This window comes from Diadema antillarum, unplaced genomic scaffold (assembly GCF_040938485.1).
Source record: "Diadema antillarum isolate AM-2024a unplaced genomic scaffold, OU_Dant_1.0 scf00000008, whole genome shotgun sequence".
NCBI lineage: Eukaryota > Metazoa > Echinodermata > Echinoidea > Diadematoida > Diadematidae > Diadema > Diadema antillarum.
In genome coordinates this window covers 1,964,226-1,991,041 of record NW_027270897.1, presented here as the reverse complement: position 1 = coordinate 1,991,041, position 26,816 = coordinate 1,964,226, and the positions used below count along the sequence as shown (strand labels likewise).

The following is a 26,816-nucleotide window of genomic DNA, read 5'->3' as shown; positions in this document are numbered from 1 at the left end:
CAAGACAACAAATCAAAAAAAAAAATATGTTTATTTTGTGTCAGCTCAAATTTACACAAAACCGCGAATTTGACTGAAACAGTTACAGCCATGCTGTTGAGTTCATAGCTTTATTGAGAGACTCCACCCCCAATTTGTAGTTTGTTTTAACCCCCCCCCCCCCCCCTCTCGTGACCGAATAGACCTTGCCTACGGAATTTAAACTCGTTGCATAAGTATTTCCATTGACATACAAAAACATTTGAACGCAGACCTCTGCAGCAAGCCCTGAAGATCTTTCGACTTCCTCCTATAGGTATGCCATGCTCATATTCCCGACATAAAAAGTGAGACAAGTATTTTCTCATCTACAGTAGATCACCATTGTATTCAGATTCAAGAATGATTGTCTATGCAGAGGGACCACACACAGTAACAAGAGGAGGAATGGAACTTTTTTTGTGTGTGTGTGGTAATCCTATACTGCATCGTATAAGAATCCGTTTTGCGGTCAGTGGATGCTGTGTATTACTCATTTTGCCTGAACCCGAAGCCGACAATGGGAGGATCATGGATTTTTTTTTTTTTTTTTTTAAAGCATGATGGTAATTATGACTGAAGGCATTAGCTGTCTGGTCCGCAGTTTATCAGCAAGTCACTTGCCTTGAAACCTCGCAGTGATAGACAAAAGATCCAGGATAGAAGTAGCATATTTCGCTAAAGCATTGATAATACCTAGATACAGTCGCATGGCATATCACCATCGTGCTTGAATAATTAATCTTCCAGGTCGGCTTTTTATTTGTTTGTTTGTTTGTTTGTCTGTCTGTCTGTCGGTCTGATGATTTGTTTGTTTAAGAAGCACATTTTATTATCATTTAGTCTCAAAATAGATATGCGACGGTAAACCGTTGTTCCCATACTTCTGTTTAACAGACATATTAAGTTATCATTTCAAAGACAGTATTATTGTATGAAACAGTCTGGATGCCTTGTTCCATATTACTGTGTGCTTACTGGCCATCATAAAATCATTGCTGCATTACAGACACTTTTCGGTGGTTTTGACATGGCTCAACTAAAAACAACTTTACAGCTTTATAGACGTGCCATGTCACTGTACGAAGAAACACTAAAGCATAATACATGTACTGCCTGTCAATTATTCTCTCGGGGCTTTGTTTTGCATGGGGTCAAAGTAAAGTTTCCCCATATCCATGCAATGCCTGAAGGTACTTCCTTAACTCTTGGTGTATAGATGTATTACCAGGTAAAGATTTTGGATCATGAGGGTCAAGGTCAACGGTCTAAGGTCAAGTGAAAATGCTAATATTTAACTTTTTCTCCATATCTGTGAAATGGCTCGAGGTATTATCATGAAATTTAGTACAAAAGTATGTACTGCCTGACAATGATTCCCTTGGAAATTTCGAGGTCATGGGGTCAAAGGTCAGGCTGAAATGCTAAAATTCTATCATCTAATGCTGAAATTACAAATTTTCTCTATAAATAAATTGTAGATTCCTCAGTGCATAAACGTGATAAAACTACATGTATGTTTATACAATATTCATACATTATTGCACAATGATTCTGTAGGGAAAGGTTTTGGCCATGGGATCAAAGCTCAGGGGAAAATGTTCAAATGTCACAATTTTCCCATATTTTGAAGTAGCTCAAGGTATTATTATGATAATGGATGTTACCAGTTTAGGGTCAAAGGTCAAGCTTCAAATGTCAAGTGATAATGCTCAAATCCACGAATACTTGCTCTTTTAAACAATTTTGCCAACGGTCCAAATGAAATCCAGTTCAAGAAAAGTTAACTCAACACATTTGTGACAAGCATTTTATTTATTCCTCTCTTTTTTGCCAATGAAGTGAAATTCTTATCTCAACATTTTCAAGACCTCCTACAGCACAGACCTATTAGGAAACCATGCATTATAGCGGAAGCACACCAGTCGCCATAGCAACATTTCTAGTCTAAAAGTTATACTAAAGCAATTATTGCCCATTATTTTGAAATCAGGTCATTCAGTCACTTGCATGCGTTCAATGATTTCAAGATGATTATGATAAAGAACTTCTAAAAGCACTTCTATGAGAATTTATTACTATGGTTTAACTTTGTTTTGTTTTGTTTTGTTTTGTTTTGTTTTGTTTTGTTTGTTTTTTGTTTTTTGGTGTTGTTGTTGGTGGGTTTTGTTTTTTACCACAAATAACACAACTGTTCATGGGTTTATATCGACAACCAATGATATTACTCTGATAACATTCTCGACTTCACGTCAATTACAATGTATCAGTTTGTCACAACGAGATCATCGAATGTGAAGGAAAACGCCGAAAGCCAATAAGTCGGTTTTGCGTCAGCGAGATCTTGCCAGCATTAAGATATCTTGCCAGATTAAAGTATCAGCATGCCGTCTGTCGTAGTCTCATAAAGCCGAAGGATCCGGAGAGCCGACAAATCAATAACAATTAGTGAACGTAAATCTGATGATGAGGAAATCATTACGAGATGATAGTGTACGAACGTCCCTACATAACCTTAATCCGACAGCCCCGCAATGTTTGAAGTATGGAGACAAGGGCGCTGTGCTCGTTTTTATTTCAGGTCGTTAAATTCTATTGTTTGTTTGTTTGTTTTTTTAAGAAATTCATTATGGGAATCTGATATCTTTTTCGGCGAGAATGGTGATCTGATAAAGTATGTATCTACTTTTATTGACAATCGCTCGGCGCATCGCAACGTATACAGCCTTTGACCTTAATGCTGATAAACTGACCTCGACAATGCTATAAAGGCACGAGGGAAAGCGTTTCATCGAAATCGAAAGAAATAAAAGATAATTCAATCAATTTCTCATAAAGAAAAGGACATGGGGTATACGCTTACAGCAACGTTAGACGGCCACTTGCACTTTGCGATTCCCCGCCGCCGTTTGCCTGAGCCGCGGGTACTCCCACGTCACATTAAACATCCGTGGCAAGGCATTCTAAGGAAGGGACAACATGGACCCACATCTTATCGACATGCAAGGCACAAGCTGATTGGCATATCGATGCATAGTACCTTTGACACCCGTCATTGGCGTCCATACCCGTCCGATGTAATGGGCAAGGCAGAGCATGAGAGAGCGCACCGGCCTCCGTAGTCAGTAGTAATATTCTCCTACCTCGTGTAGAGCTATACGACTCTGTGCCGACTCGTATTACAACCACTATCAGCATTTATTACGGGATGACGAAAGGCTCGCTTGCCGCCAAGACGACAAAAAAGGAGAAGTTATATAGTTAATCTTTCATGGGGGTTTGTCAAGTTGTGCAATGTCAAGATAGTATGTTAAGGGCTCTATCTGTGTCATCAATACGCATCTTTATACGCTAAGTGAGGATGTAAAAGATAAACCGCTGAAATTTGGAAAATTAATTCTAGCCTACTATGAAAAGTGCAGAATTTTACCCGTTAAATGTTTGACGTTTAGTGACTTGAGCGCTACTGCAAGAACACGAATGTGCATTTAGGTCTGTTTAACATGACTGACTTGATTTAAAACGTTTTAGGTACAAAAAATATTTGTTCTCCGTTAGCATTACTTTTTTTAATTTGGGATTCACGCGAGTAAATCTTAATTAATGCGAGAAATCATTCGGAGTATCAGACGAACTTTCCCCCCTCCCCCCTTTCTTTCTGACTTTGATCTAGATTCTTCAACCATGCCATCCTTGTGGCAACATGTTCAGAAATAATTTCGATTTTTATTTCACCCTTCTTCTTCTCGCCCCCCCCCCCCCCTTTCCTCCTAGTGCGTCATCCAAGGGCGTAGCCAAGATGTCATCTTGGGGGGGCGATTAGTTTGCGAGGGAGCGAAGCGACCGAGCCCGAGCGAGCGGAGCGAGCGAGGGGGGGGGGGAGGGTGTGGGAGGGGGGTTTCCCCCCTCCCACGGTGAGAACTTTTTGCATTTTGATGTTGTAAATGGTGCGATTTGATGCATGTTTTTGCGCGTTTCATCGACGTGAAACAGTCCCACTTGTTTAAGGTAGCAGTTCATTTTGATGTAGATTATTATTGAACAATTTGCCTATAAAATGGTATAATTCAAATACACTTCTTGTATTGATTCTTTTCACTGAATGTCATGAACGCGACTGAACCCGAGCGAGCGGAGCGAGCGAAGGGGGAGGGGAGGGTGTGGGAGGGGGGTGTCCCCCCTCCCACGGTGAGAACTTTTTGCATTTTGATGTTGCAAATGGTGCAATTTGATGCATGTTTTTGCGTGTTTTAATGAGTTGAAACAGTCCCACTTGTTTAAGGTTGCAGTATATTTTGATGAAGATTATCATTGAACAATTTGCCTATAATATGGTATGATTTAAATACACTTGTTGTATTAATTCTTTTCACTGAATATCATGAACGCGACTGAACCCGAGCAAGGGGAGCGAGCGAGGGGGGAGGGGAGGGTGTGGGAGGGGGGGGTGGCCCCCCTCCCACAGTGAGAACTTTTTGAATTTTGATGTTGCAAATGGTGCAATCTGATGCATGTTTTTGCGCGTTTTATCGACGTGAAACAGTAACACTTGTTTAAGGTAGCAGTATATTTTGATGTAGATTATCATTGAACAATTTGCCTATAAAATGGTATCATTTAAATAATCTTCTTGTATTAATTCTTTTCACTGAATATCATGAACGCGACTCAACCCGAGCGAGCGGAGCGAGCGAAGGGGGAGGGGAGGGTGTGGGAGGGGGGTGTCCCCCCTCCCATGGTGAGAGCTTTTTGCATTTTGATGTTGCAAATGGAATTTGATGCATGTTTTTGCGTGTTTTAACGAGTTGAAACAGTCCCACTTGTTTAAGGTTGCAGTATATTTTAGTGTAGATTATTATTGAACAATTTGCCTATAAAATGGTATCATTTAAATAATCTTCTTGTATTTATTCTTACACTGAATATTATCATGAACGCTGTCTGTTCAGCAATCAAACAGAAAAAGCATGCACACGAGGGTGTAGATAGGGGCATATCCCCTCCCACACGACGGTGATTTGCGTTTTCAGACCTGAAATTCAGCGATCTGGTACAAATTTTTGGTGCAATACTTTTTCATCGAAGTGTTAAAATCACGGAATTTAGCTCTTATTCCGAATGTGCACCATCTGTGTGTATGTATAAAGTCTAGTGAGGTAGAGCTTAGGGGAAGGGGGATTCCCCCGTTTTTAGAATTGAAATAAAGCGATCTGGGTATTGCCACAGTTTACTTCTATGCATGGCGGAAGGGGGTAAGGGGCGGGCGAGTATGGAGAAGGCGTGGGCGAGTGTTATCTCCACGCTTCCCTTCCGATGGAGCTTTTGCCTTTTTAAGGTTGAAATTGAGATAAATTATCTCGTATACGCATATTTGATGGCATCAACATTTGGGATATCACAAAAAAAAGAACCAACTACTGATTCGGGGGGGGGGACTGAGGGAGGAAAGGGTCGATTAAAAGGGGAAAATCCCCTTATACATGAGGGAACCTTCAGTGTTCGGAATATAAGTGATAAGTCTTGCACTCAGAATTATTCATAATTTTTTTGTAGATCTAAAAAGTGTACTAAGCTAGGTAAAGAGGAACAGAGGGGGAGGGTTTGGGAGGAGGATACCCCTCCCAAGCACGAGAGATTTTGCATATTTTGAATTGAAATTCAACGATCTGGTGCACACTTTGAGTGAAATATTATAGTATACACGCATTTTTTTTCCGCCTCCCAAATCCCCGGTCCAAATCTTGGGGGGGGGGGGGGGAGGCGACCGCCCCCATCGCCCCCCTCCCCCCCCCCCCCCCCTGGCTACGCCAGTGGCGTCATCACCCGGCCAAATTACTCGTGCAGGCACACACACACAAACAAATAAACAAAAACATTCTCTGACACACACTCTTGTGTACTGTTTCACGATCACAGCAAAAATGATAATGACAATGCGTTTGAACTTTTTTTTTTCAGTTTCGACTGTTTGTGTGAGTCATGTATTATGACTAAAATACACATTATATGATTCTAGGAGGACGGTTTAAGCCGCGGGAGGAAGGTGGATGGTATAGTCACGTTCAAGTCCTTAAGGTTAAGCAGTTATACACCTAGTTTCTCCCAAATACATGTAGAAGGGACCTAAGGGATTTTTTTGTTTATCCTCCGACATTTTCATCATTGCTTATGATCTTTGCAACCATCATAATAATTCTTTTTTATTTCTTTTTCTTCTTCGTATTCTCAATCGACTTCATATCTCCGCGACGAACTGTATAGTTTGGGCGCCCGCGTGAGTGCGAGTAGGCTTATATCTTGTTGTCATGGTAACCATGGAGCTACTCAGTGTAGCTTGTTGGTGCGCGATCACACCAAGATAAGCGGTTTAAGATTTTTGTTCAGATGTCAGAGATCAGATGTTTTAAGTCTAGAGTTTGAAGTGATAGTATGATCACTTATAATTGATCATGCATTTTCGATAACACTCAAAGTCTGTTATTCTGTCTTCTTAAGACTCATTGATATGACGATAAACTTTACATGGTTAGAGTCAGGTGTGAAATGCGAGGGTCGAAAGTCAAAGGTCATGCTGACATTGAATGCAACCCATAATAATGAATCATGAATCATTAAAAAATATACATATATATATATCGTATTGTACAATGATGATGCTTGCTGCCTGAAAGGTCAAATTACAGATTCTAAAAGGTATTGGGCATTTAAAAGAACTTGACTACTTAAAGTGGAGAACGTCGAAAACATTCACGGGAATCGGACAAGTGAATATAAGGGCATTGAAACAAAGACACATCCGGGATGCACGTTTCGGAGCATAACGGGCTGTCGCACTCTGTAAGATCGTTCAGGAACGCTTCTTCGTTCAGTCTTGGTCCCCTATACAGCAGGCCTATAAGTACATTCCCTCCGAAATGCTGTGTCGCTCAAACAAAACTCTTCAGTTACCGGAGTAGAAACTGTAACGGCTGTATAACAGTCGTTGTCAATCCTATGCTATCAGGGGCCGTGAAACCGGGAGGGGGAGGACTGCTCACTCACCCCCCTCCCCCCCCCCCCAAAAAAAAACAAAACAACAACAACAAAAAACAAAAAACAAAAAAGCAAACGTTTTTGGATGTGAAAAAAAACAAACAACCCAACACGCTAATTATTTCACTTGGGGCTGGGCGGGATTTAGAGTAAGCTCCCTATCCTTATCTTCCTGCGATTTGGCATGTTTAAAGAAAAATTTACTTTACACTGTATCATATTCAAATTCACTGTAATAGATAAATACATGTAACGATAATAGTAAAATCCAAAGGAATGGTAGAGATGTAATTGAAACTGGGTATAGACTGAGAATAGATTTTGAAGGTTCATATGTTGTCATATAGTCATAGATATAGGCAGGAACCTCATAAGCAAATTTTTGACGAGGTGACAAAATTGCCTCACAATTCTCCAATTTGCACCACGATAAGGCATGAATGTGCACTTACTGTCAACTAAACTGCAATTCTCCCCATTTTTTTATTTACAAATTCGCAACATTTTCCCTTCCTGTCTTCAGCTTCAATTTAAGAAGACATGACTTGACGTTAAATGACGAATTGCCTAGAGGATATAATCGGAGATACGTTGGCATTATAGTAACACTCATCTAATTACACGTGAGATTATGACTCACAATCGCTGCTTTCTGAAAGCATGAGAAATTTGTAATGCCATCATGATGATAATGTTTCTTTCTTTTTTTCAAGTTGGATTTTTATCTGAAACTTCTGACGTCCTGCTTGATTCTATACTGTATTAATTAGGGTCACCTTGAACATGGAATGGAGTTTTGCTTTCCACAGAGATTTTGCGAAAGAAAAAAGAAGGGGCAACAAACCGGCTAATCCACTAATTAACATATAAGGCCTCCATTATCCAACAAGGAGAGGTCTGTGTTTGATAATCCTGACATAATAATGATAATGTTGTTTTGCCTTCAGCAGTTTTGTAATAACAGGGCAGGCTTCTGCTAAGTTTTGGTAGACTTCTCGGTTGACACGCAAGGTAAAAAAAAAAGGTAGAAGAAAGAAATGATTGAAAGGGACGCTTATGCCAAAAATATAGGCCTACGTACCCGGTAAGCATTATGCTGCGTGATACTTAAAAACAGGATTTGAATAATATATTATGATCATCCTTTCGCGTTGAATATGAATGTGCCAGAACATCGGAAGATGTGTATGTCGGCGAATGTGTCCGTTTGGCCCGCGTCCCTGTTCATGTATTTTTTTTTTTTTGGGGGGGGGGGGGGTCGTTTCTCGACCCTGGAGAAAGAATATCACAGATTCACCTGTCTAACACGGATAAATACCATGCCGTCTCTTGATTCGATAAGTGAATTATCGCGTAATAGCACACTAAATCCCTCTAAGTGTCTGAGGGCGCCGTGTCACTTAAATACAATCATGCGGGCCGCGCTTTAGAATATTCCTTCTGAAGCAAGCCTGCGTTTGTAATGAAATCGTTTGTCGACTGTCACATTGACGACTTCGGCTAATGCTTGATGTCGTCATTTCAGGCATGTCTTCCCTCTTTAGTACCTTGATTTCATGTGCTAGGTGTGGAAACATGCCGGTATACTTGCTTCTCTTATACTGAGAGTAGAAGCGCATACAACGTGCATCTCTGCGTCACGATTACTGAATGGAAAACCATTTAAGTGTCTTCTTTCGCGAGATAGTGGAGCGTTAAAGGGAAACACTCACCAAAAAAAAAAATACAAGTGCAAAGTTATTTCACAGTGAAGCTGTCAGCAAACTTTATATCAAGGATATCTTGGGGATTTGATTCGGTAGGCTCTGTGTTAAGTGATGACCGTATATCATGACAGTATATATCTGGTGAGGAGTGATCGCTTAGACGTTAGATAGTCTCGATTGTTCTTGGCCACTGTTAATAAAGCCACGTCACAAGTAGTCTGATGACACTTGTCAATATCATGACGCCGAATGACATGACACCTCTCATCTTCACTCCTCTTCAATAACATTTAAACATTCGTGAAATATGTTACATGCAAATGTTTGCAATGCATTATATGATTGCAGCGTGTTTGTTATTTGTGAGCACACTAATGACAATATGTCATTAAAAAACTGACAGTACATTTTGTACTGCAAGGATCAAAAGGAATCGCTTGATCCAGCCATCACATGCCCTTTCGGTCCGCGATGGATGGTGGCAAGTTGCTCTTCACGATGTCACTATAATGATATGACACTTCATGATGATGCTGATATTCTCTTCACGGTGATATTAACAGCAAAAGCAGTAATGATAATAAAGGTGATAATAATCATAACAGTAATGATGATAACAATTATGGTCTTCTTTATCTAGAGTAGCCTCTTAAACTTTCACCGATAAACTTTCATGAGATTGAAACAGGAAATTAACTCCTGGACTCTCATGTAACAGTTTCAGCGTGTGTTGTGCCACAAAGGCCTCCTTCGGTTTGTGAAGACCAGAACATGAATCCTAGCTGCTTTTCCTGCTGGAACCACGCTGTCTGTGGCTGAACAAGCCGATGCGTGAGTGACAGTCTTTATGACAAAAGTCGCACGTGTGGCTCGTATCTGTGTTGACACAATTGCAGCGGTTTTTCCTGCAGGTCCGCTGATCCCTTCCGCTACAGTCATCATTTAGCTTTCACCTGACTTCAGCCGCATAGCAAGGCTACTGCTCCAGCGGCCAGTGCCGAGTTCCTCCCACAGCTCTGTGATGATCTTCAGAGCCTTCAAGTCCCTTTGACTCATCTCTGCAGGGCAGCAGAGGACGGCCATGTGTCTCTCTTGCCAGTTGTCAGTTGTCTATATTGAAGACGTCTTTAGGTATTCGGCCATATCCTCCACACGGTGGACGTTGCCTATTAGCCAGCGAAGCCTGCGTTGCCTGAGAGGGATGAACATGCTTGGAAGGCCTGCACGTTACAAATGGACTTCGGTGATCAGTACGTTGTCATTCCGCATGAGATGCAGAGTATCGATATGCGACAGATACACCTCAAATGGAAGGTCCCCTGATTATTCTCTTCTCTTAATTGCCATTATAGGTCGTCACCGTCTTGCTGTCGTGGAGCAGTTTGTGAAGGACGGAGGCACACTCTGCAGGCTTTGATCTGACTTAAATGTACAGTGTTCTCCCACACTCGTGTGGTGAGGCGAGTGAATGTTCGCTGCTTTTTCAAGTCTCCTGTCGAGCTCTTCCTCCAGGGAAAGGTTGCTGCAGACGGTGGACCCGAAGTAGGTGTGTGCTGGTTCACAGCTCTTAGCTCGTAGTCATCAACAGTAATGGATGGCGGCGCTTCTTCACCCCGTCCCAGGATGTTCGTCTTCCTCAGACCGATAGTCAGCCCAAAGTCCTTGCAGACCTGGGAGAAACGATGCATTAGGGCATGGAACTACTGCTGTGCATGGGTTGCGACAGCATACATCGTTTGCAAGTAGCATGTCTTTGATCAGAGCCTCCTGTATTTTTGTTGTGGCTTTAAGGCGGGCAAGGTTAAACAGCCTGTTATCTGATCTGAGGTAAGGGCAGATCCTTTATGTTGCTGTGCCAAAGGCGTACTTCAGGAGCAAGGCAAAGAAGATCCCAAAGAGTGACGGAGCAGGAATGCAGCCTTATTTAACGCCACTCTACCACAAGTTTCTGTTCATACAAGACAGCATCTATCTCGCCAGTCGAGCTCTGCTCTGCGGAAACATTTCGAACAAGAGTCAGTCAGGGAGGTGAGAGAGAGCTGAGAGAGAGAGAGAAAGCCAGATACGAAATGTTAAAGATCCACCCCTCGTACTTGTGAATAACAGACGTTCCCTTTAATGTACCATCCTTTGGTAGCCATAAATGATTCATTTTATGGGACTTTTATCCTGCGTACGTCTCATAACGGCGGCGGGATTAAAACCCAACGAAGTTCGCATTTTGCAGCTTCCGCATTCACCTGCACCCGGTTCTAATTACTCTGAAATCATTGCAGCTTGCGCCATCCACATCCTCCCTTAATTGTGTCCCGGCCCCGGCCCTTCCTCCATAATATTGGGGAGGCATGAACGAAAATCCCCAGTATGAGAATTTCCCCGGTTATCTTACAGTCTTTCCCAGCTCATCACTGGGACTGTGCAGGATGAGGACGAGGAGCATACCAGGCATTCACACGTGTTTTCACTGCCTCCTGAACCTCTCCCTCCGGCATTACGATACATCCCGCCAGTGCGGGACGAACGTTTGTCTAACCTCATTTCAGGGCGCGTCGCGTAATTACCATGATTTATTTTGTGGGGCTGACAGATGACGAGACGATTTGAGGGTCCGTATATCTGTGACGCCAAACTGTCTAGAACTACGGGGAAAGACCTACGAGCGCTGACTTATCTCCCCTCGGCCTTTAATTGAGGTGGGATTTGATTCAATTTACGATCGTTATCAAACTCTTCTCCACCTCAAGAGAATTTCAGCCGTTTTAAGTACTTTAATGAGCAATAAAGATTGATGTTCAATACCGATAGACACCATCTGTCGTCAAGTGCTTCTCCTTGTCTACATTTACAGCATGTTTTTAATTCAAAATGTACGTCGGCAGCCGATCGAGGCCTGAGTTGTTCAGCAATCAAGCCGGACATGAGATACAGTTGGGAGAAGTGTCACAGATGCGCATTGATCATGTTTATAGATAACAGCTTTACAGATACGGTATTATTACTTTGATTGTTTTGATGATAATTGAATAACAGTACCATCTCAATACTAATGTTGCTTATATCATCAATGATTCATGCTCTCATTGTGCTATGTGCTATCGTCAAAATAATCAGTTTCACCATATGCATCACCATTGTTACTATTAACAGCGTACCATGTCTCCACTTGGTGATCATTATACGGCTGATAACTAGAAGCATAGAAAGAAACATCACAAACTTCAACAAAAATAAAGATGGATCCGTCAGACGTTGATCAGACCTTCAGGTTTGTAATGTAAAGTTGATAAAATTAAGTGATTTCATTCCTCCAGTACTTTCTCATAGGAAATGCATCTGTTAAGACATCTTCGGTGCCCTGTTATCGATTAATTTTGTCTCTGTGAGTGAAGGTGTTTGTAAGTAAAATGATCTGAAATTTCGGAAATAACATGATCAATCTCACCTAAAAAAAAAGGCAAAACAAAATGCAAGATCCATCCCGACCTAGATCACCATCCCCACCCCCCCCCCCAAAAAAAAAAATGCTTTGCTGTATATAAATGCTTTAACCTCTTTGTTGAGGAGCGGATATTCTAGTACTCACTGTAGATATGGAGCACAGATAAGCAAATTATGCTTTCAGCGCCACCGCCGATGCTGAGGACGGAACGCGACACCCAATTTCTCGAATCGTCACGCCTTCGATACCGCCTGAACTGGAGTTGATTGACACGAGGCGCCGGTCGCTGCACATACATAGTAGCCTTGCTTGAAGCCAATCTCATCATACATCGTTTATATAATATGGATGCTTCCGTCCTCTATTATACCATGGAGCTACTAATTAGTAGCTCCATGATTATACTCCCCATCGTAATACGAGAATGACGAGCCTTGTTGCATTTTTTTTTTCAGGTAAATCTCCTGTTGGGATGTCGATCGGTATCGTAGATCAGTATTCTCATGTACAGCCTTCGGGCACATCTCTGACAACCTTTGACCTTCCCATGGTAACCCTATGTGATGAGGATATTCGTGTGTAAAATGGCAGTGCATTATAAACAGGAAGGTTGTTGCCAGATAGTGACGGCTTTTTGATCCCTCATCCAAGAGCGTTTGGTAACCTATAAAATCATGCAAATACCTATTTGCATAAGCGTCTCTGACGTAATACAGTGGAATGCTTCTGGAGAAAATAAACTACGTTAGTCATTCCAATTGAAGAAATGTTCTGGTGAAGTTCAAAAAGAATTTTAAAGAGTTGGTAACAGTTCAAGTTCTTGAAGTTGTTGAAGATTCCAGTGCGGTTCATAAAGTTAAATTGTCAGGGACAGCACACTGGATAATTGAATACGGAGTCGACGCAGTCTTTCTGTTTTATCGAAAACCTAACATCTCGTTACAACTTATTCCAAGGTCTATTTGCAAGTATATTGCTAGTATTCGAGTGAATGTTCGGTATAATAGAACGAAGATAATCGTTAAAATCAAATAATGAATTTGTTGCTTTTCACATCTAGGGAGGATTTTTCCCTTTGAAAATATGTTTCTGCTAGCTACTATTGTTAATAGACTTCGGTCCTTGATCACAAACGGGTAAGATATTGTCTGTGTATGATCAATCATAAATGGTCAACATACAATGATTCACATATTATTATCCATACAGAGGATTTTTAGAGCCCAAATACAAGTGTTATTTTTGTCGACGCACCTCATAACCTCCAACCCACTTAAAAAGTTTGTTGAACTCGACCAATATTTTTTGCCGAGGCAACCAATATTTAAAATATTGGACGGCAAGAGGGGGATTCCCCAAAGTTTTTATAAACTGCACCTTGATTGGTTGAGATATATACGAGATGACCTGAAATAAGAAGTAAAAACGTCTGTGATTGGTTAATCACGAATTAACTAGAATATCGTTTCTTCTAAAATTCTGTGTTTATACAAACAAATTTCATATATCAATTAGTTGAAATTGTTTTTCACACAATTTTTCAAAATATCACTTTCATAACAGGAAGTTAAATTTAGGTTTGATGAAAACAAGTTGCATTTTTTTGTGCATGCAGGCGCAAGGCGACGATTGATCTGCAGCTCTGCATGCTCAGCGCTACTGCTAGATAGCCCGCGCGCGATATAATGTAGCCGGCCGCCGCCGCTGCGCTTGCATTTGCATGCGCGATATGCATATTACAGTTACTGTACATGTACGTACGTGTGTACAAGTACGTTATATACAGCACAGTAGGACTACTAGTAGTTGTGGTAGTAGTAGCCTAATTGAGTAATTCGATCTTTCACGATCTACGGTAGATGTGACGTGAATTGTTTCTCAGATCTCGGATACATACATCTAATTCTGGTCTAAATTAGCTAGATCTAACAGTAACATGACGGCTACCTTGGATACATAGATCACTGTTTTATCAGAGACTGAAGTGGATTAACTTGCACTGAAGAGTGTACATGTACCATACGCCATGTCAGGATCACTACACAGTAGGAACAGCACTCGGAGTCGGAGACAGAAAGGGTAGGCCTAAGTGAAAACATTCTTTGCTAAAATCCTCTGTAGGATATTAATGATGATATTGAATGTCCTATTTTCGATTAAAACAAGGAAATATTGGACTCGCTAAGCAAAATATTGGACTCGTCTTCGACTCGTCCAATATTTGTGCATAGCTCGTCCAATATTTCCTTGTATTAATCTCAAGGCCATCCAATATTATATAATTATTTACATTGGCAAATATTGTGATGCTAGAAAAAAAAAGAGAAGAACCACATGGTACACAAAGTACACCCTTTTATTAACAGAATGGAAGTATACTTAAGGAAACGTGGCTAATATAATAATGTAATTGATGACTGAGTTGAGATTTAAAAGTAATAAAATATGTTCCTCCTGGTTTACACAAAGTGCACGTGAAATAGAATATTTCTTTGATTTAAACTTCTAAGTCTAAAGAGTAAAATAGTTTCAATGGCATGTATGTATTCATGTCTGTTATAGTATTTTGTATTTACATTAAATCACTAGATACAAGATCGTGTCTTTGTTCGATGAATATCGGGTATATCTATTATGTTTTTCAGCGATACATGTTATCTGAAAACATCACTGTTAGCATCTAATGATATGTGCAATATTGTAGTAGTATACATTTAAGACCCCACAAACATTAAAAAAAATATTGTTTTTAAAGGGAGCCAGTTTAATAGTAAAATATTTCTTTCGAAGGAGTATAATAAAACTGCACTTCAAAATTAATCACCGTGTACTGCAGGATTCTGCTTCGAGCCGTTCGCCCTATCACCCAAGCATATGTAAATTGTGTAGAGACCAAAAAACGAAATAAGATACTTCACAATGTGCCCATAATATCTTTACCGTAGGATAATTAAATAACATTACTAGTATATCCATTCCTCTCAGATAGTCTTTGTGGGTAGGCGGCATAATACCGCGAAAGAAACTATACTGAAAAACAGAATAGTACAGCGTGCAACACAACTGATGTTGACACGCGATAAGGGTCATGCTGTCTAAACATGTTGCAACGTCATGCGACGTGACAGAGATAGATGAACCACTTCGAGTCATAATCGTATAACGAATCGTCGCATGTACCAATTGACTTTACGCGACCATTCGTTGTAGTATCCGCCTCCCCATCGGACCATTTTGTACACTAGAATAGGGTTCATGCACCCATGAAAGCGACTGATGTGAGAAACGGTGACCTGGTCACTCACATTTCACATGACGGTCAGGCCTGCCCGTCGAACATAATTCATGAAGCTTTTCGATGTCAGTTTCCGCTTCTCTGTATCCGAACCTCTCGAGTTTGTCACTTTCTGTGCAATCTCATGCATTGGTATACGGATTTTGTCGTGATGTTTAAGTTTTGTTTGTTTTGTTTTGTTCTGTTTTGTTTTGTTGTTGTTGTTTGGTTTTTGGGGTTGCTCTATTTTCGAGGGGGGGGGGGTTGCAATCAAAACATCGCCGAGGTATTTTCATCGCACATCTTTAGGGGAGTGTACTGAAGATGATTAAAACGTGACACCGTTTAGATCTTCATGTCGTGCTTGATAACCGAAGGAAATCCTCTTCACGAAAAATACTTCAAGGAAAATTCCATCCTGATGATAATATGTTGATTGGTATAAAAACAGAAAAAAAAATCGGAGCAGCACATCAAAGAAAGTGTGGGGAAATCGGGCACACACACACACACACAAGTTATGAACTGTAACAGCTTAAAAGAGTGAGACAAAGTAGCACCTGTGTGTGACGTATGTGTGTTGAGCACCTCTCCATTCGATTTGTACACAAAACTCGCCGATTTTCTTTCTTTTTTTTTTCCCGAAAGGGAAAAACAAATCTTCAGTCCATTTTTTGGTAAAATGATAAGAGTAATACGTTTTGGCACGCCTTCCATAGCGGATACGTTCTGTCTGTGCCCAAATATTTGAGGAAAAATGAAAAAAGGTTAAATTTTCTGTACAAAAGCAAATGGAGAGCTGCTTAACGGTTGACTCCGTTACACAGAATTGTCTGAAACTGTTATAGTTCAGAACGTGTGTGTGTGCGTGCATGCGTCTATTACATCTTATACACACACTTTTCATGTGTCTGATTTTGCCCACAAATTTTCACTGATTTTCTCTTACTATTCTGTTTTCATTCAAAGCAAGATGATATCAGGACGGAATTTCCCCTTAATAGACGTTACCTAACATTATTAATTGTGATGACTCACGATGAGTAAGAAAACAATGTGACACATTAACTTTTCCTCCCATATGGGCCTATAACAACGTTCTACTAATGATTGACGAAACACCCAAGCAGATTCCTACTAAAACTTATGTTGTAACTATCACGTTATCTATGGACTAAGGACCGTGTTAACAACAGGAGGTGTGTATGCTACACCACTACTGTCTTTGCGAAATCGATGTATGGCAAATCCAGTCACACAGGGACTTGTTACTTCAATGCCTTTAACTGCATCACGATATAGCTTCACTTTGATAAAATGAATGATTATAGACAGATTTTCACCCTAGAAATCTTGTCAAACTGTGCTTTTAAGATGGCATTTTTTAATATTCTACCTAGGTTTGTAGCGGCACAGGAAAAATGAAACTTTGATTCCCTGTAAGCATTTCTTCTGTCCCATCGCAAGTGAAGATGCGTGATGGTCTTGATATACCTGGCTCTTGTTCAAAATGTTGTAGATCCAAACCACCTCAGAAATACTTAGTCGTCCCTGATATTTTCGAATCGCCAACAAATACACAGCATATTTTGATATTCAAAACAACTTCAGCGTTCACGAGGTGTTCATCTGACGTGCCTAACGCGCTGGTGTGCCGATATGATAACATTACAGGTAGAGGTTTTGTCTATTACGTCACACCAGATGAATGTAACTCCTTCAGCTCAGCACCTAATACAAACTTGAATACATGTATGAGAATTTTTTGACTCAGTTTATTCGTTTGTAAAGGAGAAAGCATAAAAGGCAAAGCGCGCGTGCTCAAAAAATACAAGCGGCATTTTCTTATCCACAAAAAGTGACGTAAGAGTGTAATCGTTCTTGAAAGAACACCTTTAATTTTGTAAAATGTTTTACCGCAAGCCTTGTTCTAATCTAATATAATTTTCTGTCATCTATGGGGACATGAGCACCTGTCATATTATTTATGTAATACTTTTGCGATATCCAGCATGCCGTGCAGCAGTGCTTGACGACTTTGAGGAATCACGTGATCAAAGTACAGCATCATTTATGCACATGACAAGGAGAGAGCTTGTATCACAAACCTGTGCGCAGTGGTCCTTTGAGGTCCGTACCCGTTTGCAGTCGGCGAGCGAGATTAAGGTTGGTTGAGCGGATCGATTACTCGTACTCTTTTCACAGGGGGCAGCGCAGGGCCGTGTCCCGAAGACACGCTTTCGTGAGAGCCAGACTACATTACCATGAAGGAGACGAGAATCGCATGGCGAGAAAGAGACATAGGATGACGAGAAAATTAAAAGACATGTCGTCAAGGAAATGGGAGACAGGACTGAGCAAGAGGATCAGCTTACATTCTTTTTTTTTTCAGAAGGGAATCAATATTTGCTTCGCAGGAATAGCCCTAGTTCCCTGTAATGGGACTCAAGGTCGAAAGCCAAGAGTGAAATGTGTATTTCTGTTTTGCATAATTTTTGACGTCAGAGCTATCCATCATTTTGATATATCGCAATCAGTACATCGTCATTGTATTATTTGTTTGTATTAGCAGCAAGAAGTCATCATGGCATCTATTGTCATTACCATCGTCATCATCATCGTCATCATCATCATCGATATGACCCAAACGTCATTACTCATCTGATCGTGGCAAATTTAAGGCAATCAGATGCCAACAGGGCAATTCCACAACAAATTCAGACAAACAGCGTTATAGTTTCTTCAAAATCAAATAGATAACAGGATCGAGCTTATGTCATTTTAAAGTGTCGCGTTTTTTCACCAAAATCATATTTTCGCAGCTGAATGAGTAAATTCCAAGAGGCGTTGATGTCATCATGTAACAACTCGCTCATTTGGCAGCACAAAGATACAAAAGCATATTTCTTTGTTCATCAACAGGAAGCAACATTTACTATAAAATCACTTTCCCCGCTGCCATCGTTGCTAGGTCATTAGAGGACTACACTAATTTGATTCGAGGAATACGTGTCATTTTTTTTTTTCATTTTCCATGTAAACGGGAAGAAAATGTAGCCAGGTTTAAATTCAGGTAGATTGGAAATGTGAACATAATGTTTGATTTAGTCCAACTTGAGCATGGTGTGCAATTTGTACAGTGCTCAGTATTGGAAAGATAATTGACAGACCTTATAGTGGAAGTCAATTCGGGGGGGGGGAATGCTGACTCTGGCTTTGTCTTTTTGTTCATCGGATATTCGCAGTCACATGCAGACATCGGCGGCGGTCATTATAGTCTGGCGTACTTTGCTGTGGTGGTTCTTTGACATGTACAGTAAGGTGTTAATAATGGTTGTCTGATTCTGAAGAGGTATATCTATTTGCAATTCTTATTTGCATTTCTTCGACACGTTAACTGTGTGCGTTTTTTTTTTTTTTTTTTTTTTTTGGTACATGTAGGTACCCAGAATGGATTTTGTACCGTGAACCATTCACCGTTTGGACATTAAAGGAGATATGCATTTTGCGTGGATACTGAGACCATTTTTTTTTTAATACAGACATACTATTGACTAAGACAAACAACTGATGAAAGCTTACTACTGACCGATGGCTATATGGCACTGTGATCAATGCACAAGGAATCAATTTATGGCGACTTGAGGAATTTATATTGGCCGTGTGGTTTTGACAGTAATTGTTTATTCAAATAATTTCCTCGTATTATGCGTTTTACAAAGCTTTCTCTTATGTAAAACCTTAGGATTTCGTCGAATTTGAAATATCTTCGACATTACCCTATACCCACCTTGAAAAACATGTGTAAAAGGGTTATTTACACTATGTACACTTTATTCCAGTTGTATTTCTCTAATATATCGACAGATTGCCCTATCCCAAAAGATTGAAACCACACTAATGAACATCAAAATTTTTTCCTGAGTATCATTATCATTTTGAAGCCATACAACGTAGCATGTGCAGACTATAGAAAAGATAAAGACTGTTCTTACCCCTGAGTCATTCACAACAAGATGCTATACTGTATTAAGTACTTTCTTTTAACTTTGTGTTTGGTTCAATCGAGATTCGACGTGTTCGCCGTTCCTATATGAATTACAGTAAGACCTCGATTATCCGGCCATCGATTGTCCGGATTCTCTGTTATCCGGACATTTCTTTTTAATGTTTTCATGTATTTTCAGATCATAGCCCCACAAATTTAATCTCTCATCGACCTGCCTGCCAAATTCCACTCATTTCCCTTTTGTTGAGTTATTTAAGTTACCAATTAATAATCAAGTCAGATAGTAGTAGACTTGTACCAGGATATAAAAGTAAAACATTACTCTGAAATATTATGTTTAATGAGGCGGCTATATAGGCCTAGGAGATGAAATCATATAATTTTCATACGTGGTGACGATCGATGTTACTGTGCTACGCTAAAAGCTGGTGAAACATCAAAGTTTTACAAAAGAAAAAAAATGCTTTGTAGTTTGTAAGCAATAACCTAGAAATTTCAGATGCCGTTCTGTTTGGGGGATTTTTATGCCTTCGCCACAAATTATGTTTTCGGGTCGTCCGTCCGTCCATCCGTAATCAATTTTGTGGACAGCGTAACTTTGAAAAAAAAAAATCTTTTGAGGTATCCTACTGACACTTGGCATCTATGTGTATGAGTGGGCAAAGTTGTGCCTATCAACTGTTAGGTGCACATCCTCAAGGTCAAAGGTCAAGGTCAAATGCTCAAAATTTCACTATTTCCCCCATATCCACGCAATGCCTTTATGTTTTTTCTTCACAGTTAATGTATACTGCTCTCCCGAGAGAGTTTCAGGTCATGAGGTTAAAGATCAAAGGTCAAGGCAAAATGTTGAAATGTCATGTTTTTTCTCCATATCTCGCATATGGTGTAATAGTATCTTATTTGGAACTTAGTGTATATGCATGTACTGACTAAGAGTGATTATAAGAATTCGGGGTCACAGGTCAGGGGGTCACTTCTTCCCTCATATCTACTCAATGCCAGCAGGATTTTTCTTGAAACTTAATATATACATGTATTACTCAATAGAGATTCTCTTGAAAATTTGTTGCCAAAATGTCAAAGTTCAAGGGGTCAAAGGTCAAATGAAAGTGCTAAATTTCACTTCTTCCTCCGTATCTCGAAAATGACTCAAGGTATCATCATGAAGTCAAAGGTAATGGGTCAAAGGCCAGGTTTACGTGCTACTATTTTACCATTTAATGTTAAAATTGCACTTTTTCTCCATACCTTGAAGATTACTCATGTATAAACTTATAAAAGGGTCAAAAGTCAAGTAAAATCCTCAACCTGCCAAATACCTACACTCTTGGACAATTTAGCCATTCAAGGAAAGTGAATATTCAGCACATTTGTGACAAATCTGTAATTTTAGTATTTTGCAAATTACGTGAAACTGTCATCACACATTGTAAAGACATTGTACATTGTATAGACGTATTTGGAGAACCATATATTATGGCGGAGGCACACCAGTCGCCATAGCGACATTTCTAGTTATTCATGAAGTTGCGTTCATTTACGGAGCAGGGATAAAACTTCTGCCGTCAAATTTTCTGCTCGGAAGGTCACCTCCTCCCGTAAACATTGCTAGGAGACCGGTGTCACTTCTACATTCTTGATCAAGTGCAGAATAATCTTCTCCCGACAGAAGTGGTCGTTGTAATGTCTTTGTTACCTGTTGTCGGCAAAATACTGGAGATGCAATTATGTAAATCTCCGTGCTCTAGTGATCTCAGCCGCAGGCTAATTGCGGTAACCATGCATGATAACAGTTGGTGTAAATGGGAAATGGGCGTACGCAGTAAAGCCTCGTTTCACTTGTTACAGACTTGTGGGGAAAAGAAGAAGATAAAAGGCCATCACTCGGTGGCGGAAGCAGCATTCACGTGTGATTGATCAGAAGAAAAGAAAAATGAATTAATTTGCCTCCCCATGGTGTTTGAGAGATACACATCACACATACACTTCTCACACGAATGCGTTCACGAGTCGAGTGTATAATGTATGGAACTTAACTGATATCACGTATCTAATTGTGTTTTATCAAGTTGGAGATGGAAAATAAATCAATGAGTGAGTAAATGAATATGAATGAATGAATGAATGAATGAATGAATGAATGAATGAATGAATGAATGAATGAATGAATGAATGAATGGATGAATGAATGAATGAATGAATGAATGAATGAATGAATGAATGAATGAATGAAGAATGAATGAATGGCGTGACCCAATATGGGAGGTCAGATCTCCCACTGAATTCACGCGCAGCTTAAGGAAAGCCGAGAAGACGCCAGTAGGGAGGCATGACTCCCCGAGGTCGTATAGAAAGTCTTCTCACAGATCACAGGCTACTGTGCTGCAGACGACAACAGCACTTTGCAAGTAAACTAATGGGTGCCTTTCTTAGATGTATAGATGGATAGATACTCGTTGCAGTCTTAAGACAAGGCTATGCAATACCCACTCTCTCTAAACTGTGACGTCTAAACGGTCTAGACGCGATAACGGCTGGCGAATAACGGACGCGGTATTGTGGAATCGTGTTCCGATGGTTATCAAAGATTTTAAACATTCCACTATTGTTCTGTCCTCCGAACTCCCAGACATATTTCTTAGAGTCTTTTGGTTTGATGATGGATGTCATTCGGGTCATGACAATTTAACAGCATTGTTGTATACCTGCTGATTTCATTCTAACAGGAGTCCTTCTGCCATTACACCGATAAACAATCCCAAACAAACCAAACTCAAACACACCGAGACTTGAACCTCGAGAGTAATGATAATTGTGACCAATAACCATGCTTCTCATTACGGCGTCTTCGTGTCACAGATCAGCATGTTTTATTGCACTGTGGGTTACTGTTGCTGTGTTCCATCATACCTACAATGCAAATACCAAAACTCCCTAGGGCCTACTTCATTAAGCTCTAAAATCAATCCTAAGTTCAAGTCGACTGATCTTTGGGAAAATTTAGGTACCAATCAGTCCTCAGAAGTTACGAACTGTTTGTACCATGCAATTTTGGGAATAATACCTTGCGACCATGTTGTCATGTTCTACAATACATCGTAAATGTCTATGTATCCTTTCCGGCTAGAGCTGACATGAATCTGTCCGAACTGTGGGTTCATTGTTTAGCTTGATCTAGTTCCCATGTTTATCTTGAAACAAGGCTCGGGACTTTTCCGCGATCATTGATGACATAGACAATGGGTTGTTGTTTCACTGGCTGATTGTTATTTCCTTAAGAGTATGCCTATATGGTTGCTCATAGTTTCATCTGGATTAGATTCCATTTCGGTTACAGCACCGTGCAATCACAGCACCTCAGGAATATTTGCGTATACTAGTCATTAACTTAGTGCTGATCATTATCTTTTTTTTATGGGGGAGGGGGTGATGGGAACGATCGGCTCCGATCATAACGCTATCTCTATAATGGAAGTGTCATACTTAACAAGAAATTCATATACTGCCATGTCCTAGAATACATCGTAAAGGCCTATGACTATCCTTCCCAACGAGATCTGATATGAATCTGCATTATTTTTGACTTGATATAGTTCCCATGTTAGTGAAACAAGGCTTGGGACTTTTCCGCGATCATTGATGCCATGGACAATGGGTTGTTGTTTCATTGGCTGATCGTTTTTTCCTTAAGACTAGGCCTATATATGGTTGCTCATAGTCTAAGTCTAATATAGAACTCATTTTGGTTGCAATCACAGCACCTCAGGAATATTTGCTTCTTCATAAAGTAGTGCTGATCATTATCTTGTTTTCTTTTGGGTGATGGGAACGAACTCCTGATAACAATGCTGTTTTTGTAATTATGGAGATGTTGTCTACTTAGATAGAAATCTATTGTCGAAATTTTTCGAAGGCGCTACTGAATCGAGATTTATGTTTTTCTGAACAATGAAGATGACATATGAAATCTGATACTCGTGGGGATACTCGTGAGTAAGTGTATATTATTCTATGAGTTGCAAAGGAAGTCACTGGTTGTGTAAATAGATGTGACAATGTCCTATAAAAAAGACTGAAGCATTCTGGCGTTCTAGAATGAGTTTGTGCACGTAGCACTTTGATACAACTCATCGCTGCAAAAAGCTTGCAAGAGATACAGCATCAAATCAGTGGATATTGGAATCCATATGCAATAATGTCACAGTCGCGTACTACATTCTAGTGTTGGAGCATGTCACATACAGACATATACAAGGAACTTTAACAACCCAGTAACAGGAAAGAAGGAAGTTATCATCCTTATATTGATTGAAAACAACTCCTCATCTATGGGAACTAGAAAGATAACACTTTTTTTTCATTTCCTTCTTTAATAACTTGAGCAAATGCTTCTCATTTTTGTCGAGCCCACCGGAGATGCGGGGACACTAAGTGTCCGCCTGCGGCGTCTGTCCGTCCGTCGTCCGTACGTCCGTCGTCCATCCGTCGTCCGTCCGTCGTCCGTCCGTCCGTAACGCTACAAAAACTTGAACAACTCTTTACTGAGGACTTTAATTTCAATCAAACTTGGAGGGAAGAGTGGTTATACATAGTTACACATTACCAAACATGAAAGTCACCTCAAGATCAAAGGTCACAGGCAGGGGTCAATGAACTTTAGGGCCCAATGTTAAGATTTTACGGCGCGTTTCGATTATGGCTCATAACTTTTGATGCATATGTCCGTTTGTTACCAAATTTTTGATGGTAGATGTCCCTTGGGGAGTTTAAAGTCATTACAAGGTGAAAGGTCACAAACTGGGGTCAACGAACTTTTAGGGCCCAATGTTAAGTTTTTACGGTGCGTTTCGATTATGGCTCATAACTTTTGATCCCTATGTCCGTTTGTGACCAAACATGCGTGGTAGATGTCCCTTGGGGAGTTGAAGATCATCACAAGGTCAAAGGTCACAAACAGGTGTCAACGAAGTTTTAGGGCCCAATGTTAAGTTTTTACGGCGGGTTTCAATTATGGCTCATAACTTTTGATGCATATGCCCGTTTGTGACCAAACTTGGCTGGTAAATGTCCCTTGGGGAGTTGAAGGTCACCTCAAGGTCAAAGGTCATAGGCGGGGGCAATGAACTTCCGGGATTTAGAAAAACATTAATTTCTTCTACGCGAATAAGCGAGACACATTTTGGCACTTGCCTTGTTCAAAGAAAGTGACCTACATTGGTGAACAAAGTTCATGGAATATTTCGCTCACCGCCGAAATCGCCGAAATCGACTTTCCCTATGCGCGCATGAACATAAGCTCGTACAAGCGCAGAGTAAACTTCGTGTTCGGACAGCAATGTCAGTGTCGTCTATTATACCATGACCTGTTGGTTTACGTGTACAAAATTTGGTCATTCATGATGCTCCTTATTAAGATATTAATCGTGTGATTTTTACAGTATGGACATAGATAACGTCACGTCTGATTATTTTCCCCTATCTTTTATCTTTATGTGCCCGAAATTTGGTCATTGATGATGTCTCTCATTAAGATATGATTAATAGTGTGATTTTTACGATATGGGGACCAGATAACGTCACGTCTGAATGTTTTGTTCTTTCTATCTCTTATCTTGCCCAGGGCAATTCAAACGAAGGAAGAGGGAAATGTGATGTCATCAAACGGCACGTGTTCTCAGCAGCGTCGTATAGTCTTTGTCAAGACACACAAGACGGCGAGTAGCACCACAGCTTCCATCCTAGAGCGTTTCGGCTACCTCCACAACCTGTCGTTCGCCGTCCGCCCGGCTGGACACATACTCACTGAAAACTCCCTCTTTGATCGCTCCGTCGTCGCCGACCAGGAGGCACTGTCTTCGAAAAACTGCTCCAACGTTGGCGACGGTTTCGACATGCTGACAAACCATGCTCGCTACAACCGGCCCGAAATGGACGCCGTGGTGCATCACGCCAAATACGTGACAATCATCAGGGAACCCGTTGCGCAATTCGAGTCGGCGTTCAGCTACTTCAGGGTGGCGGAAAAAATTGGCCTCAGCAAGTACGACCAACCCATCGAAGAGTTCATGAAGCAACCACGGACGTACCTGAATATGAGAGCCTACGACTACTATTGGCAGGCCATGCGAAACCAACAGTTATTCGACCTGGGCTTGGACCACAAGTACCACGACGACGAATACATGGTCGATTACAAGATCGAGACACTCGCCAAAGAGATCGACCTCGTGATGATCACAGAATATTATCACGAGTCGCTCTTACTCTTGAAAAAACTCCTGTGCTGGGATTTCGACGATATTCTTTACTTATCAAACGGTGTGCGCGTGCCCAGCCGCAGGTATTCGCTCTCGCCCGAGCTTCGAACGAAGATTCGAAGTTGGAATTGCGCAGACGCCAAACTCTATGAGCGTTTCAACAGGACTTTCTGGGAGAAGGTCCAGGAATATGGGCCAAGTTTTTACAAGGACCTTGCAACGTTCGAACGCATGCAGACTGAGGTGACACAAGAGTGCATCGATTTCACAGCGACAGTCGATGACGGGCGAGAATTGAGGTACAAACCGAAATCGAACGCGAGCGCAAGATGCAGAGACATTCTACGCGGTGACGTCAGTTACACGTCACTTATACAGGACCGCATGCGCGAGAACGGAGAAGTTTCGTCCAAGTTTTCTCTAGCTTATCTACGAGACCTGTATTATTCTGTCTTTCATTCCTGAAACATGCTGAAGAAAATTGTAGTGCAGATATAATCTGCCTCCTGAATTCCAATAAGGAGAAGGAAAAAAAAATAGGTGCGTATTGCAACCGGCTGATCAACAAAAGATGGCGCTATTCACTTCCATGTTGTTAATGACCGTTTTCCTCGAAGGCGATATGTGAATGTGCTTCTGGTCTGCAAGAACAGTTTGTAGCGTTCATTCCAGAAGACGCCATAGATCTTATATGATTGTTTTTAACGAGTGCTTTAAAAGCTACGAGTCCTATGCCAAAGAACACTGAAGAACACGTACACCGTGCATTCTTTATTGTAGTTCATGCCATTCAAGTCATTAATTTTTTGTTTGTTCCAGTAGAGAAAGCGTACTATGTCTAATGGACGAGGGTATGAAGATTCAAATAACGTTGATATCCTGTTCATTGCTATACATGTTCTTATATTGTTGCAATAATAAACTTCATTTGATGTTTCCTTCTCGTGTATTCTCCTACCAAGAGCAAGCTGCATTTTAAAAAAAAAATGAAGATGTCTGCGTACACTGGCGTAGTAATATTTGGAGGAGGGGGGGGGGAATTAATGGGTGGTGTTAAGAAATGCGTTTTCTTTCGCTT

At 40.6% G+C, this 26,816-nt stretch overlaps 1 protein-coding gene across 1 annotated transcript in view; it reads left to right on the top strand.

The window, feature by feature from the left end:
• The window catches only part of LOC139718486 (galactosylceramide sulfotransferase-like), a 64,480-nt gene extending 38,277 nt beyond the window's left edge, over positions 1-26,203 (top strand). Inside the window, exon 2 of the mRNA XM_071629963.1 lies at positions 25,102-26,203. Within this exon, the coding sequence (XP_071486064.1) occupies positions 25,102-26,203 (1,102 nt within the window). The remainder of the gene's footprint in view (positions 1-25,101) is intronic.
• Positions 26,204-26,816: the final 613 nt, after the last annotated feature.